Source organism: Labrus bergylta, chromosome 22 (assembly GCF_963930695.1).
Source record: "Labrus bergylta chromosome 22, fLabBer1.1, whole genome shotgun sequence".
Lineage (NCBI taxonomy): Eukaryota > Metazoa > Chordata > Actinopteri > Labriformes > Labridae > Labrus > Labrus bergylta.
Genome location: NC_089216.1, coordinates 14,566,589 through 14,582,125, shown reverse-complemented (window position 1 = coordinate 14,582,125; position 15,537 = coordinate 14,566,589). Strand labels below are relative to the sequence as shown.

Below are 15,537 nucleotides of genomic sequence, written 5' to 3'. Positions count from 1 at the left end.
CCGACTTGAAGCGTAGCAGCTTTAAAGGTATACTTTCAAATTAAACATTAGGAAATGTAATGTCATGGCATAACACCAAATCTGTCTCACTCAGATGCATCCTCATATATAAATAAATACTTAGCAGTTGAGGACAATTGCTTATTTCTGCCTATCTTATATTTTTACCTCCAAGAATATATTTAAAATGATTAAGGATAACATTATTTTTAGGTTAGTGTATCAAATGAATCTTTAAATCCCCTAACTTTAAAGGCTATACCTTTTGCATACTTCCAGACCAATTGTAAACTTTCAGTGGGTCAGATGATTCTTTTATGCAACTTTTTGAAATCTTTTACAGTTTGTAGACTACCCAAATTTAAGTCTCCAGTACAGCTTATTTTGGCTGGAAAGTGTGTGTTTCTGAATACATTACTGGCATGACTTACCACCCAGTGCCCAAAATATTCCTCTCAGCTTAGTTTTGTGCTTAAACTAATACAAATGAAGCTGTTGCTTAAAGGACAACCTCCATGAATGTGCAAGGTGCCATGCTTGTTTCAATAATTTTTCATCACGGCTTTAAGGGTCTGGTGCCAGCATTGTAGTGCTCCTTGTGACTGAGGATGGTAAGAACTAGACACAATGTGCTGAATACCCAGGGACTGCATGGTTTGTTTAAAAACTTTGGACTGAAAGTTGGTTCCTCTTTCAGTTTGTACTACTTTTGTACGGTGGCCGGTAGGGGTCAAACGCTCAGCAACTGATGAAACGACAAACAATTTAGAAAAACGCGCAGCATATATAGAAACACTGCACATTCAAAAGCAAATGCAAACTAACACAACAAATGCAAAGGCTGAAACGCGCTGCAAAGACACAAACGCGCTGCAAACGAAACAAACGCGCTGCAAATAGGCAAAAAAACTGCATAAGCATCAAACGCGCTGCAAGTACAGAAACGTGTAGGGGGGAAAAAAACACAAGTTTGAGAAATGAGGTCTTGTTGAGCGGTAGCTTTGCTAAGTTGGCTGCCCGGCTACCGGCACCGTTGCCCGGTTTGAGTAGGCTACGGGACTTCCGTCTGCCAGGATTTTGAACTTGTCAGGCCCGGGGCAGAGGGCTCTCCGAGGATGAAGTGTCAGTGTTTGATGACAGGGAGAATGTTAAACTGTTGCAAAGAGATGAGTAGCAAGTTCAACACTGACACCAGGGATGGGTCAGGCTGGTAAAGCGGGTGCAGAGGGATAAGTTGCAGCTGGAGCTCATAGCCCCAGAGCTAGCACTAGCTCCAGGCATGCCGGGGCTACAGCCTCAGACCCACACTCGGCTCTCGTCCCCGATGTCAAAATCCCAGTCGGACTCGTTTCAGTAACATTGAAGTTATCCTGTGTCTTTCAACGATTCAACTTCTCTATCTAAACATAACTTTCTGATCTTAGCTGTCTCTCTTACTCTCTCTCGTAAATAAACAGTTCCACAGCGCCCCTACAGGCCTGGAGCACTTCAGTTTAAGGCTGAACTTGCAGTGTTTCTGCGTTTGCTGTTGTTTTCTGGTTGTGTGTGTTTTGACTTAAGTTTCGTTTCTGTACTTGCAGAGCGTTTGATGTTTATGCATTTGTTGTGGTAGTTTGCATTTGCTTTTGAAAGTGCAGCGTTTCTATATATGCTGCGCGTTTTTTCTAAATGTATGTCGTTTCATCAGTTGCTGAGCGTTTGACCTCTACCGGCCACCGTACTTTTGGAAGGCCAAACATGAAAAACGTTAGCATGGCCCTGGTTACAGTTGGTGAAGTGATTTTACGGTGAGGAATGGCCTCAGGAAAACGAGTGGCAGAACAAATCAGTGAAAGGAGGAACTGATTTCCAGACCTAGACTTTGGAAGTGGGTCAACACAGACTACAGTAACATTCTCGAAAGGCTCTCACACTGCAGGTATGGGACTGAGATGGACAGGTGGCAACACCTGATTAGGTTTACCTGCAATTTGGCAGATACTACAAGTTTTGTAGAACCTCGACACATCAGATCTCAATCCTGGCCAGAAAAAAATGTTGGAGAATGCGGGTATGAGTTTTTGTAATTCCTGCATGACCAGACCAGGGGTGTTCATGTCAAACTATAGAAGATTGTGACGGTACATGAAAAGGACATCTATCTGATACACAGTAACCCAGTCTTCTTCCTTACTTCCTCTGTCAACTTAGGACAAGAAACCCACTTACTTATCAGAACCCCATTTTTTTGAATAAAAGGAATGTGATTCCTTCTCGTCTGCTTCTTTTCTAGCAGCAGACTAACGCATAGAAGTACATGCATCAGCTTTTTGAGCTTCAATAAACAACTAAAGCATCACCGGCAGTGAGCTTGGGATCTGGTGACTGACAGAGAACACTTCAGCGTAACTTTTTGACAATTCATCTTGTTCTTCACTTGTGTCAGGAACATCCAAAACTCCAGGGCCAGACAGCGCTTTATCCCCAGCTATATCATTCCCCATTATGAGATCCAGCCCTTTTATAGGGAATGATTCACGTGCAGCAACATTAAGGAATCCTGAGATCATTTTTGACCTGACATGCACACGATGAAGTGGGGCAGGTATGTAACCCAAATCTGGATACCATGCATACCATGGTACGTGCTTTGCAGGACGATTCAGAACTGAGAGGCAGGAGTTCAGATATGAAAGACTATTACCCACGTGCAACAGATTCCAAACTTACACTGACAATTTTGTCATGCCTTCACAAGGAGTCAAGTGGTCCTCCTGCAGTGTCCCCCGCTTGCTTTCAGTCACTTGTTCCTCTCCTTGTAAGGTGCCAAGTGGCCCTGCCAGTCTGCTGATGGCCTGAACACGATCACTGTGTAGCTTCCTGTGAACCCACGTATAGGCTTAGTTATATCAGGAACCTAACCACTCCCACTGCTCAATTGGCCTTTAGTGCCACTTTGATATTAAACACTTTCAGACAGTGGAACCAATGGAGTGGTGAATGGAAAGTGACATTGTCACAATACTGACATCATCCCCTGTGAATTTGAGCTTTGCTGGTAATTTAATCCCTCGGTAGCACTGCTCCACTGGCCCAGAGACGGAAATAGAAGGGCTGTAAATGGCAGCGAGGACGAAGATAGCAACAGAAAGAACAAGAGACATAGGAGGCCGGGGCAAAAGTTGACCTTCCATAATGTTAAAATACAAAATAAAATCAGTTGAAACATAATTCAGTGGGCTCCTTCTTTCAGACAGGATCAAAAGTAGAGAAGTACTGGGGCACACAAATCATTTAAGGCAAAACTGCATCCTCCTCAGAGTCAAATGCAGTGCGTGAAAACGTTAGTCCTTTGCACCAAAATACATTTGCCTAAAGTGATTTGTATGCTCCAGTACTTTCTTTGCCTTAAATTGTGTTAAAGCAAAAATCTAGATACTGTCTTGAACTTATATTAAAATATTTTAAGATACGAGCATCCATATCCGAGACTTATCAAAAATCTGTATAAACAAACTAAAACCAGTGTAGTCTCCTGTGTTTAATGATCCTCACTGTTTACAGCTCCCTGTTTCCTGTTCCCTCCCTCAGACATTTACCACACTCAAGATTTGTTGACTTTCTGTTGATGTTGACTTGTTTCTGTGGAGCCGGGACTTGGACTGACTGAAGCTGGGTGAGATCACTTAAGGCCGATTCCAGCACCTCTTTTATTCTCCCCAGAGGCCTCACTCCTCTGAGATCGAGAATGTCACTTATCTCATGCTTTGTGCTTTGTTTTGATGTCATCTACATTTATTGTTCCTCATGATTCCATTTATCCTGAAGTGCAATGGGGGAGAAGTCTTAACATGGTTGTACCCTGTATCATCTGAGGGCAAAGAGCAGTTTGGCTTTACTTATACCTGAGTTTGAGCTTGTATTGCACATATTGTACATTGTCTTGGTATAGATCAGGGCGTAGATATATATTTTATATTATATACATTTATTGGATTTTAACACATTATTTTAAGAAATTCCCTTCTATTTTTTGTATCAATATTTCATATTTATCAATAAATAAATACAATTAAATTAGCCAATAATTAATTACGCAATATATTTTAGTATAGTTCAATGACACAAGTTAACATGATTACAGCTAAACTCGTAGATGATGAGATGCCAGCCTGCTAATGTTTTGCCAGTTAGCATTAGCATTATAAAGATGCTAGGGGATTTTCTCTGATTGAATGTAATCACTGCTTATTTAGTTATATAGAACAACAGTTCAAATTATCAAGACAAATTTTTTTTTTTTTTATATAGTTTAAGCTACAAATGATCAGTATGTAAATAATCAGTCAATTCAGCTTAGTTGAGGCTATAGCAGGAATAGCATGCTACTAGTGTTGTTGTTTTTCTGTTTTGGCTATCTAGTTAAATATCTGTTTATGGGGAAAAAAAATAAGACCCCAACTTAATGACGCCTCTTTTCTGTAAATTATAGACAGGCTAAACATGAAATGTTCTGAAAGTGAAGTGAAAGGTCGAAACAGTTTGAATGTCAGACTTGCTGACAATGTTTTAAAATAAACTGCTGAGTTTTCCTGACTGTGTTCTTTGTGGCTGGGCTTTACTCATTCATAATGTGGATAGTGTGGTTGACATAATAATTGGGTGGTGGACACTGCTGAGCTATTACTTACATCTGAGTTTGTACCACCGGTGACAGCTTGACTGCTGCTTTTTTTTTCTTTGAGGCTGCGATTTGTTGCTACACTAATGGGAATGAGAGAATGTAGGCATACTGACAGCACAGCTTCAACAAAGCAAAAATATGACTTCAATTGAAAGCTTTAATTATCTTGTACAGGTTGTTCTGTACTACTGTGCTGGTAAAATCCTGTTTTTACACGGTTCACTCGGTGCATGTGGACACTTGTATAGTTATCCATCCACCACACCATTCAAAAAACTTTCTTTGACTCTCCGAATTCCTTCAGCGGGGCTACGATTTGCATGAAAAGAGACCAATGAGAACGGGGCCCCTATCCTGTTTTCCTCCCTTTGTTCTGCCATTCTTTTATTCCAAATTCTTCCAACAATATGCTCCTTCCTCACTCGCAAGTCCTGCACCAATAGTTTATTGTCACTACATAGGGAACAGACCTCATTTCCAAAGCTACATCATTTCCCTTGATGTCCTGGAGGTTTATAAAAATGGTAACAGATTGAAAAATCTGAAAAAGGGGGTTTGAAAACTGTTGTCACTAAAAAATACAAAAAGTCATTTTTAATGAGAAGCACACTTTCATGTATTTATCTGTACAGCCAGATACTTTGGATTTAGCTTTGAGCCACAGCTTTGTGTTGTTTGGCCTCCCTCAACACACTGTGTCTATATTTACCAAGCCGCAGCTCTGCAACAGGCTTTTAACTTGAAAGTTAGGTAACTATTACCAAGAAGAGGCTCCATGGCAACAAAAGATTATGAGCTTAACTTGCACCTATGCTAACTTGCGCTGCTGGTCCAGATTGTGTCCTGTGTATGCAGCTGCAGTGTGCAATGTTTCCAAAGGGGGCGTCCTGACCTTTTGACATCATCCCCAGCGTGCAGTAATCCTGTTAGATCTGGCTGTCTAGCACAGTATGAGATGATTAATCGACAGTGATTCTGCAGAAGTTCTGCGACCAGAAAGCGTTGTAGAGTGTCACAGTTTGAGCACATAGTTCCATAAATGTAAGTGTGTAGGCGGGACGCAAATAAGCCGTCATTTAGCTCAGGAATCTCACTAATGACACACAAATACACACAAATAAATAGTAAGTAATGTTTAATGTATATTTTAATTAATTTGCTCATCATTTCTTGGTAAATTCACCTCTTATAAAGTATGTTTAATCTTGTACTATACAATGGAGAAACACAAAATAATTCATTGAATACATTAAAACCATCAGTTAGAAGACAGTACAGGTAATGGAGTAAGACTCAAGATCCGAGGAAATTACTTGAAATGTCATGAAGGTGTATCCCTGAATCAAAACTTCCAGAAGCAAATAAAATGCAAGGCAAAATCTTGGCTCTTTTGAAGGTGAGGTCTTCATCCCTTTCACAATCCACCGTCATCCTGTAACAGGACAGAAGTCACATGTTTATGTTTCTGTTTGGGACAGGACGTGATCTCACAGATGACTGACAGTGCTGTAAATGAATATGAGCATCATGTGGGCATTTGTTGATGCAACACATTTTGTGGAAATCTGGGAAAATGAAACAAATGGAGTACAAAGAGAGTTTTGATTGTTCATGCCTCATTCGTGTTCATATTTCATGCATTATGTTTGAGATCGAGTGAAAGTCAGCACAAATACCTTCTTCAGTCATCACTATATGTTCAACCAGGCGTTATATCCAAGTTTAATTTTCAACCCGCTGATATATTTTTGTTCAAAAGCACATGACCAAAGTTATATTTTGACAATTTTCAGTTTACTTATTTAACACTTATATTGAGTCACATTGTTTAAGTCCCTTTGTGCGAATGGCTTGTCAACAGATTGAAAATAAAAAAGTACTTTGTTTCAAAAGAATTGACTTTACTTAAAGATAAATCAGAGCATTGCTTCTTTTCAGAAAAAAGGTGTAACATGTTTTTTTTATGCATTTTCAACCTTTCAATTCCTAATGTGTGGGGTTTAAGGGGTATGTTAGGGTTTTACATCGGCTTATTGACTTTCCTGCTGAGGGGTAAAACTATGCTGATGAGCTTAGTGCAAACAAATCGAGAGTTTGCTTGGCTCTGTGAGCTATCTTTAAACAATCCAACTCCTTGTTTGAGAATGCACTTACCTGCTTTTTTTTTCCAGGGAGTGTTGGCAAGCTAGCAGCTCCTAGTTAGTCTGGCTTTACACAACATTTTAGAGCTCATTCCTTTGAATGGAGGTTTACGTTTCAATTTTGTTGTTTTTTTTGTAAAAGTGAAATCTGTTTTAAAAGAGGAATTAGAAGTTTGGTACTCTCATGTTTATGTAGGCTATGTTTAATCTACAGCTGCCTACTAATTAGCTTAGCTTTACAGAACAACTAAAAACAAGAAGAGAGCTGTCCCTCTACTGACCACGAGCACCTCTAAAGTTCATTGATCAACTCTTTTCTTTCTCTTTTTTTGACAACAGTGCAAAAAGACACAAAAAGTGAAAACGTATCCTTTATATTGGTGGCTCTTAACTCATCTAGCCTCAGGACCCACCACCAACTCCTTCGTGAAAAAACCGCGACCCAAATTACTGATATTTTTTCGACCAATCAGATTTCTTCTACTGATAAATTGTGCAGCTTGGACCTCAGTCGGTACAAAACGTGTGACAGAAGCAAGAAACTGAACAAAACAAAAGTATTTTCAAGGCACACAATCACCAGTTGAGAACCACTGCTTTATATCACTCTCATGTCTGTCCACTAAATTTAAGCTAGTAGCTGTATAAGCTGGAATGCTAAGTCTTCTTCCTGCATATGGAGAATAAGCTTAATTTAACTTGTTTTTTTTTCTTTTTTAGACTTCAGGCGTATTACCTAGCAACTAACTGAGATCGTGGTGACATCACATCTGAACAAACCGTGAATACAATGAGGAAGGACACCATGAAATAACATTTAACAAGCTGGTTATCTTAGTGTAAAGACTAGGGACCGTCCCATTTTTGTCTGTTGGATCCTTAGAGCTGCTTCGATAAGACACAACATGTCAAACAATTCATTTAGCTTAAATGAGTGCATTTGGTACATGCACACCTGATATGTTGTGCCACTTTTACTACAATCCCTGCCAATCTACCCACTTCCTTGGGCACATATTATGGGCAGTGGTCAAAAATACCACACATTTCCCTTTCCTGTTTTCCATCAGCTGTGGACCTGATAGAAACCCAGAATTTCAAAACAGCAGAAAAGAAACACTGTAGGCTATGCTGTAAGGAAATGTCTTTTGTAGCTGGCGCACTATGAGGAACAAAAATATGCTGTTTCAAACTGGCTTGGTTAAGTTTGATAAAATTGATCCAGTACTTCCCACTTTTATATCCAATATGGACCCTTTGAATATCTTTTATGACCAGTGGGACCTCCTTTTTTGAGTTATCACGATTTGTTCACTTACATCTTTGCTGTCCCGACAGTCCCCGCAGATGCATCCTATGCAGCCGTTGATCACCTGGATGCCGCAGAGCACCAGCTGCAACATCCCTACTGCCAGTAAAATGGAGAACAGGACGACATGCCACATCACTGCGTTCTTGGGCTCCTCGCAGATTGTCCACATAGTCTGGTTTGTGAGGTAGCTGCCATTACCCCTGCAAAGGAGAACAGTAACAGAAACATAAACAGTGGCCAAGACACAATCGACAAAAAAAAAACTATTTATGGAAAATGTGAAGCAGGCCAAGTTTTGGAGATGCAGAGAGAAAACAAAAATGTCAGTCAGGAGGTAATGGGAACAAGTACAGAGTTCAGAACACGTGGAGAAAAGAAAAGAAAAAGAATTAAGAGAACAAACTTTTAAAAGAAATATCAAGAGTTTTACTTGAGAAGCATTAGAATAAATTGTCAAATATTTAAGAAATTGAGTGACATTTCGGGAAATCTTCTGTTTCACTTTTGCCACGAGTTAGATGTGAAAATTGTTTAGTAACACGTCATTGCACAGTTTGTATATCTTTACCAGCAGAGGCTGTTAGCTTAGCTTAGCACCAAGACAAAAAAACTGCCAGTTGTGCTCTGACCAAAGATAACACATTTTGCCAACAAGTGACTGTAATGCTCACGTTATCTCACTGCTTTTACCCTTACATGTTTAAAACAACACATCAGCCCACATGATGTTTTCTGTGTGTGTTTTTGCCCATATTCCCAATTTCTATTCCAAACAAACTCCTAACCATTTGCTAGGTAAAGCTTTATGTTGATAGTCAAGAGTGGTGATGACCTACTCCTCTTTAAAAAAATTAAAAAATCACTTTAGAGGGTGTTTTTTTAGAAGTGCTAAAAACTGCAGCATTTTTGGCATCTACAGTTCAATAAGCACTTGTCAAATTCAGCAGATGTCTTAGTGACTTATTTAACATTTTATCTATAAATGTATATAATTCAAAATAGAAGACAAAAGTCAATCAGATAACGGATTAAACTGTATTTACCAGATAAAATGGTTAACTACCACATTAATCTAAAGTTAGAAAGTCATATTTCATACAATTTATGACGGTCTATAAAATCTAGCCGGATAAGATCTGATATTTTAGAATAATAGTCCGAAAAAAAAAGAAAAAAAACTGGTTTCACTACTATTAGACATACTGATCAACTAACCAGTTATTTTTTCACCTTCCACAGTAGAATTGAAACTGAATGTGTGGTTAATAGAAGAAGTCCGCTCTGAAAAAACAGATACAGAAAAGGGGAAATTGAGGTTTGAAGGAGGAAGGACAATTTGAGGTTAAACATTATCATCACACAGTGGTTCCCTCTCTTCTAGAATCTGGCTTCCTTTTTATCTGCTGTCATCAGGAACAACATTACATATTAACGAGACACCTTCACTTGTTAATTATTGTTACAATCAGCTGATGGGCCTCAATCAAGTGATTCATTCTTTCCTGCTTAAGCTAAAACAAAAAGCCTCAGTGGTGCCAGTCCTGTTATGCTTTTAGCATTATCACTTTAGCTGGGCCTTGTGTTGTTTTGGGGCCAGTAAGTAAGTATAATTGAGCAATTGTTCCTTAACTGCAAAACCTAAGAATGATAATCTGTAGCTTAGCCAGACCTATGATCAAGCTAAAAAAAGAAAAAGAAAACAGGTTTTCTCTGGCAAGAGAGTTCAAGAGAGGATGCAATCTGACACAAAACTGAATGGTTTGTCCAGTCTGCCACCTAGTGGATTTTAAATGTTATTCATCGATTATGAGGAGCAGAAAGTTCTCTGCTTGTCTAAAAAGAATAAAATGAGTAAATATGTCCAAAGGAGACTGAGAAGTGCAAACATACCAGAAAAAAACAGCAGTTATCATAGGAAAATTCTCGACAGAAAAATGACTTTAGAATATGTGTGTTATAGTCAACAAACACTCACATGTTTTCAAATGGGTATTCCCAATGGCCCTTCACCGCACATTTGGGTCCAATAGCCAGACCAGCTGAGGCCACACTGGTGCAGTAGATCGCTCCGACCAATCCAAAAGCAGAGGAGAAAACGGAGTTCAACATCTGGAGGAAAGATGGGAACACAGACTTGTTTTACTTTTTCTTTTCACAGAGGAATAAATGCTGGTTTCTTTGAGACCTTACAGTGGCTTCACCCTTTCAGTAGTTTACTTTTCTTGTTTGTGAATTCTCAATAATTGACTTTTTTGTTGCTCATTTTGTCTCGCACATTAATGTGTTAAACATTTCCGCAAATGAAGTCAGGCTGCATGGGGATTAACAAATGGTGTCCTTAAAATATACAATACAACGTTGGGAAGAATAAAGTACTGCTACTTTGTCAATATTTGAAGATAAAATTGTCTTATGGCCTGGAGACGGATCACAAGGCACCTCAATGGATGGAGAGGATGAAGAGGATGAAGGAGACAAATGGAAGAATCACCCGCCGGTATCTGGCACTCCGATAAAGTGACTAATGTACTACTCAGATCACAACGACAAACTTACTGTATAAACTTTATCATCTATGACCCGCTTTGAGTGTGGGCTAGTGCACGCAAGGTATAGAGAGCGAGCAGGGAGACAGGGAAACAGGATTGGTTCATTACATTGGTACCTCATGGCAGACATTGGTCAAAGTGTTTACAGGCTTTCGTTCCTTTTTCAGAGAACATGAGTTATTAATGTCTGTCAGGACCTAAAGACAATTTCAACCAAAATCTGAAAAAGTGTATTTCGGGAAATTGACCAACCCTGCCTTTAAGTTGACCTCTTTTACAGGCCTAGTTCTTATAATTTGGTTTGTAAGCTTGGTTTTCTTTTTTGGGGGGGTAAAATAAAAAAACCTACTCTTTAAAATAACTCCTGTGTCTCGTGCCTTACTGCTTTGTCCCTAACAATAACAATGCAAAGTTGAGAAAGTAACGTAAGAGTTCAAACTGTATCTGAAAATCTAAAATGAAATTTTAAATGATTTTTATAGAAATGTTCTTTGCCTGCAGACATTCTTTTTTAGAAGTCTCCACAGTGGGCCAATTTGCATTCTACTTCCTGCTTATTAAGGAGAAGTGAGGACCTCGAAAAGGCTACTTCTGTTAAACATATTTGTAGCACAAACTCGTGGCTTTTCAATAACTGCTGTGTTTTAAAGGGTCTAAAACAGTGATGTCAAGTGCAATAAAGAAAAAAATATAAAAGAAGGAAGTTAAAAAATATATACCATGTTTGTATAGTCCTTAATGTGTCCAGTCATTTCACTGAAATGACTATCTTTTTATGACTTTACTCACCCGGCATCGGTTTCCACAACAACCTGTTCCACAGCAACCCTTGCCCCCAGCCCTGATAGCCGAACAGCTAGGACACAGGATCTGAAAAGTTGAACATATACATTTTCTCACTATTGTTAAGCGTATCACAGGTTACATACGAGAAGTATTATACAGGTCCCTCAGAATCAAATGTGTGTGTCCTTGTGTGACTGTTCTCTTATCTCTTAAACCAAATATTTGCAAATCCTGAATTGGAGTTTCCCTGTCCTCTCATCCCAGCAGTCACTGACATCAAACATCCACTGAATTCAGAGCAGGAATAGAAAAAAACAAACTTCCTGGTCACTGCTCCACACTGTATTATCACAGCAATAACAATGCTGCCTTCAGCGAGATTCAAAGGTCTCTCTGATATATTAATGAGATGCGTTTTATGAATCATATATTGTCCTTGTAAACCTTTAAAACATTCAGATAATTCTGCAAGAAACTCACAATCATCTGCGGGATGTGTGTGGGTCCTTGGGGGAGAATATCTAAATTGCATCAAAGTTGTTCCAAATTTCTCCTCAGAAAACTCTGTATATCATGGAGCTTTTTTTTAAAGGTCAAAGTTCAAGTACAAAACCACAATGTAAAACTTCTCCCTTACAAATAATAGAATTTCTTTATAAAGTTTTATTAACAAAGTGAACCAAAAGAAAAAGTAGTTATTGTCTGCGGTTTAAAAAGGATAGTACATCATTTCATGAAGATGAAGCAAATTCAATTCTCGTTAGTTTAATCTGTCGCCCTCTCATTTGTTTGGTTTTATCTTGTGTTTTTAATTTAAAAAGAAAACAAAACAATGCAGTGGAGTAAATGAAGTATGTTCTGTTCAAACAGTAGTGGGTTGAAGAATGATTGAATTGAAGCATCATGCAGCATCAAGTCAAAATCTTCTTCAATCCTACAAAACATTTAGCAGACGCTTTTGTCCATAGCGATGTACATCAGAGAAATCTTTAAGTTAAAGAGTCTCAAAATTATACTTTGCAATAAATTCAAGTAGTGTTTTTTTCTTGGTTTCATTTACTCCATAGACTTTTATTCATTATTCCTTTTAAAGTGTAGATGTTTTTTTGTCGCCAGTCGGGACTTTGACTGACATCTCAATTATTCTCAAAATGCTAGATGATCACAATTTATGAATAATTACTTGAAATAAACAGGGGTTTTCTATCAGTGTATCAACTCAATGTTAAAGATGAAGCAAAACCAAAGTAACATGAACATATTTGATAGAATCTGGTGTGTTTATACGAAAGGCCTTTACATATTCCCCTCAAAATATAACAAGACTCCACTTTAAATCCTTTGAAGCACACAATGAGATTTTACAGATTTACCCATTTCTGAGACAACAACACAAAAAAATAAACATTAAACCACACAATAAAATATCAAACCAGCCTTTTTAAATGTACACAGTTGTTACTTACAAAAAGGCCTCCTCCAATGAGGCCCCCCATGAACCAAACCTGCATGGAGATCTGGTCATATTCCAGATTTTCCCCATTAGGGAAGAACAGCAGCAGGTTGGAGATCATGCAGATGAACGCAGACGGCAGCAGAATCAAGCCCACCAGGCGGGCACACTTCCCCGTACAACACATCGTTGTATAACTTATATGTATACCTTTTTCTTTCCTGTTTCTGCTCCTTCTTTGTTTCTACCCTCTCTTCGAGTGTGTTTCAGTCAAAAGGAAGTCAGTGCAAAGTGGGCGAAACCAAAAAAAAAAGGAGGCGTATGAGAAAAGCACTCCCCTCTCCCACGCAGTGAAAGTCTAATACAAGCATCGATAGTTAGAGCAGGATGGAGACGGAGAGAGAGCAAAGGCTAACTGGTGTGGCTGCAATGTTATCTGATTTTATAGCTGTTAATCTAATACAAGGGTCACAGATACAAAATGAAAAAGAAAAGCAATGGCTAAATGTACTCTCCTAATTGTCAAGGTTCATGTACTGACATAAAGAGAAACTTAAAAAAAAGGGGAAGGTTATCGATGTGGTGTTTTTTCTTGTGTGTTGAAGGGGTTCTAACATGGAGTCCGATGCACTTTGGTTCCAGTTGATATGAGTCTGTTCTATTTATGGCCTTGTGACAACACAAGAGAGGGCTGGGTAAACAGAACGCCTTAATAAATCAATAAAGATGTAGGCCTGTCTGTTAAAGATGGGGTGTGGGGTGGTATATGTTTATAACCACCATTTATAAATATTTGGTCCCTGGAAAACTGTTAAGAGATAAGATGCTACATGAGAAGTTATGGTGGGGGGGTGAAACTGTAACTCTCCTGGTAGCTTTGAAGCTCCAAACAGCATTCCAGGGACCCATTTTTTTTTCTTTGAGTAAAGTTTGTGTATTTAGTTCAGAAGATATAGCATAAAATTGTTTCTCCAACTTTTCCATTTCACTACCAAATCTCCAGAGTGCACCTTTAAGTTTGTAATTAGGCATGAATTGGGTATGGGGCAATTTTAGTTCAGTCAGGAGAGACAAATAAATTAATCAAATAAATATTTATTCCACGTGTATGATATTGAATTATTTTCAGAGAATCTTTGGCACTTGAACTCTGCATGGAGACAGGGTGATGAAAGATGTCTGCCCTGAGCAGCAGCAGGATCTAGTCATCTATATGGAGTCCAGACACTGGTGGGGGAGACGTCGTTAAAGCTGATGATGTCATCTGAGGCTGATGGGATGAAAAGCTGATCATAGAAAAATATCTGAAAAAGTGGAGTTGAATGGGTGCTGGACTAAACCTCCAAAGACAGAGAAACACTAAGTCTGCACAACAGAAGTAATCAATCCTGCTTTTCCCTCAGAGCAAGGAAACCTCTTGTTTCGGCCAAATGTTAACATGTCATTGGACACCGTCAATCACTGTGCGTTGAGATTTGTTACTGGTTGTAGACGCTTGACTCATCACTGTGACCTGTACACTAAATCTGATTGGCCATCCTTTAATGTGCACAGGTATGGCTGAGTCTCATTTATAAAGCTCTTCTTGGTTTAGTTCCTTCGTATTTATGTTGTTACCTTTAAAAAACCAGAAGCCACTATTGCTTGCGTTCCGGTGATGTTTTTAAAATGTCTGTTCCTCGTGTCCGCACACGTTTAGTTGTGCTGCTCCCTCTGCATGGAGCTTTCTCCAAAATGACTTGAATATGGCATTTCGCTTTAAGCCTCTGGCTCGATCTTAAAAGACAAAAAACACGAGACAATTGCACAGTGCCTGTGTTTCTGAATTGTAATCTGTCATCATTACTCTGCACTTTATCTGTGAACTAATATGCACATTGTAATTGTTGTTTTCTCTTAACTTGTTGTTTGTTTCTTAATCATGCAATATTTATTATGACGTGTGCTGCTGCCCTCTTGGCCACGTCACCCCGTGTGAAAGAGATCTTGATCTCAATGGGTTAATTACCATGTTAAAAAAAGGTTTAATAAAAATGTTTTGGGCCCTCGCCCTTCATCAGACAACATGAAAAGCTGATCCAACTGAAGAATGGGGTTGATGAAAATTGCTGAAAATGTCATTTTAGGATGAAGTGATCAAGAAGCCGACCAAACTGTGAGGACTGGGTTGACCAGAAGAAGGCTGACGATGTGATCTGAGGCTTGTGATGAAGCTCAACTGCAAAGGTTTGGTGGTGATGGGGAGGTGGAGGGAGTCATTTGTGTAGCTAAGGTTGTATCACTTGTTTCCTGTCATTGTGATATGAGTGAAGGAAAAAAACATAGCACAGAGGAAAGACTGTGTTAACTCTGGCACGAGTTATCGTTGGTAAGTATATGTCCAGTTATCAACATGTTATACTTCATTGTCCACATGTTTATTTCCCATACCACGTCCACTGGCAACAGGTGTTGTATATTTCAAGAAGTGCCTTCATACCTTAAATTAAAAAAAAAAATACAACCACCATAAGTGTGTTTATTTCTGGTGTTGATCCTCACCATCTATCAGCCCAACTATGGCCATGCAGCTATGACAGATGGTCTGTAATAAATCTGTACACATTCACTTTCTGGATTGCAGTGTGGGGGTC

The 15,537-nt window shown here is 39.0% G+C and overlaps 1 protein-coding gene across 1 annotated transcript; it reads right to left on the bottom strand.

The window, feature by feature from the left end:
* Positions 1-5,781: 5,781 nt before the first annotated feature.
* tm4sf5 (transmembrane 4 L six family member 5) lies at positions 5,782-13,228 on the bottom strand. Its single transcript, XM_020649297.3, has 5 exons — positions 12,918-13,228; positions 11,455-11,535; positions 10,092-10,225; positions 8,124-8,316; positions 5,782-6,095 (listed from the first exon to the last, which is right to left on the bottom strand). Exons 1-5 carry the CDS (start codon positions 13,089-13,091, stop codon positions 6,078-6,080), a joined length of 600 nt encoding a protein of 199 aa, XP_020504953.1. The 5' UTR covers positions 13,092-13,228; the 3' UTR covers positions 5,782-6,077.
* Positions 13,229-15,537: the final 2,309 nt, after the last annotated feature.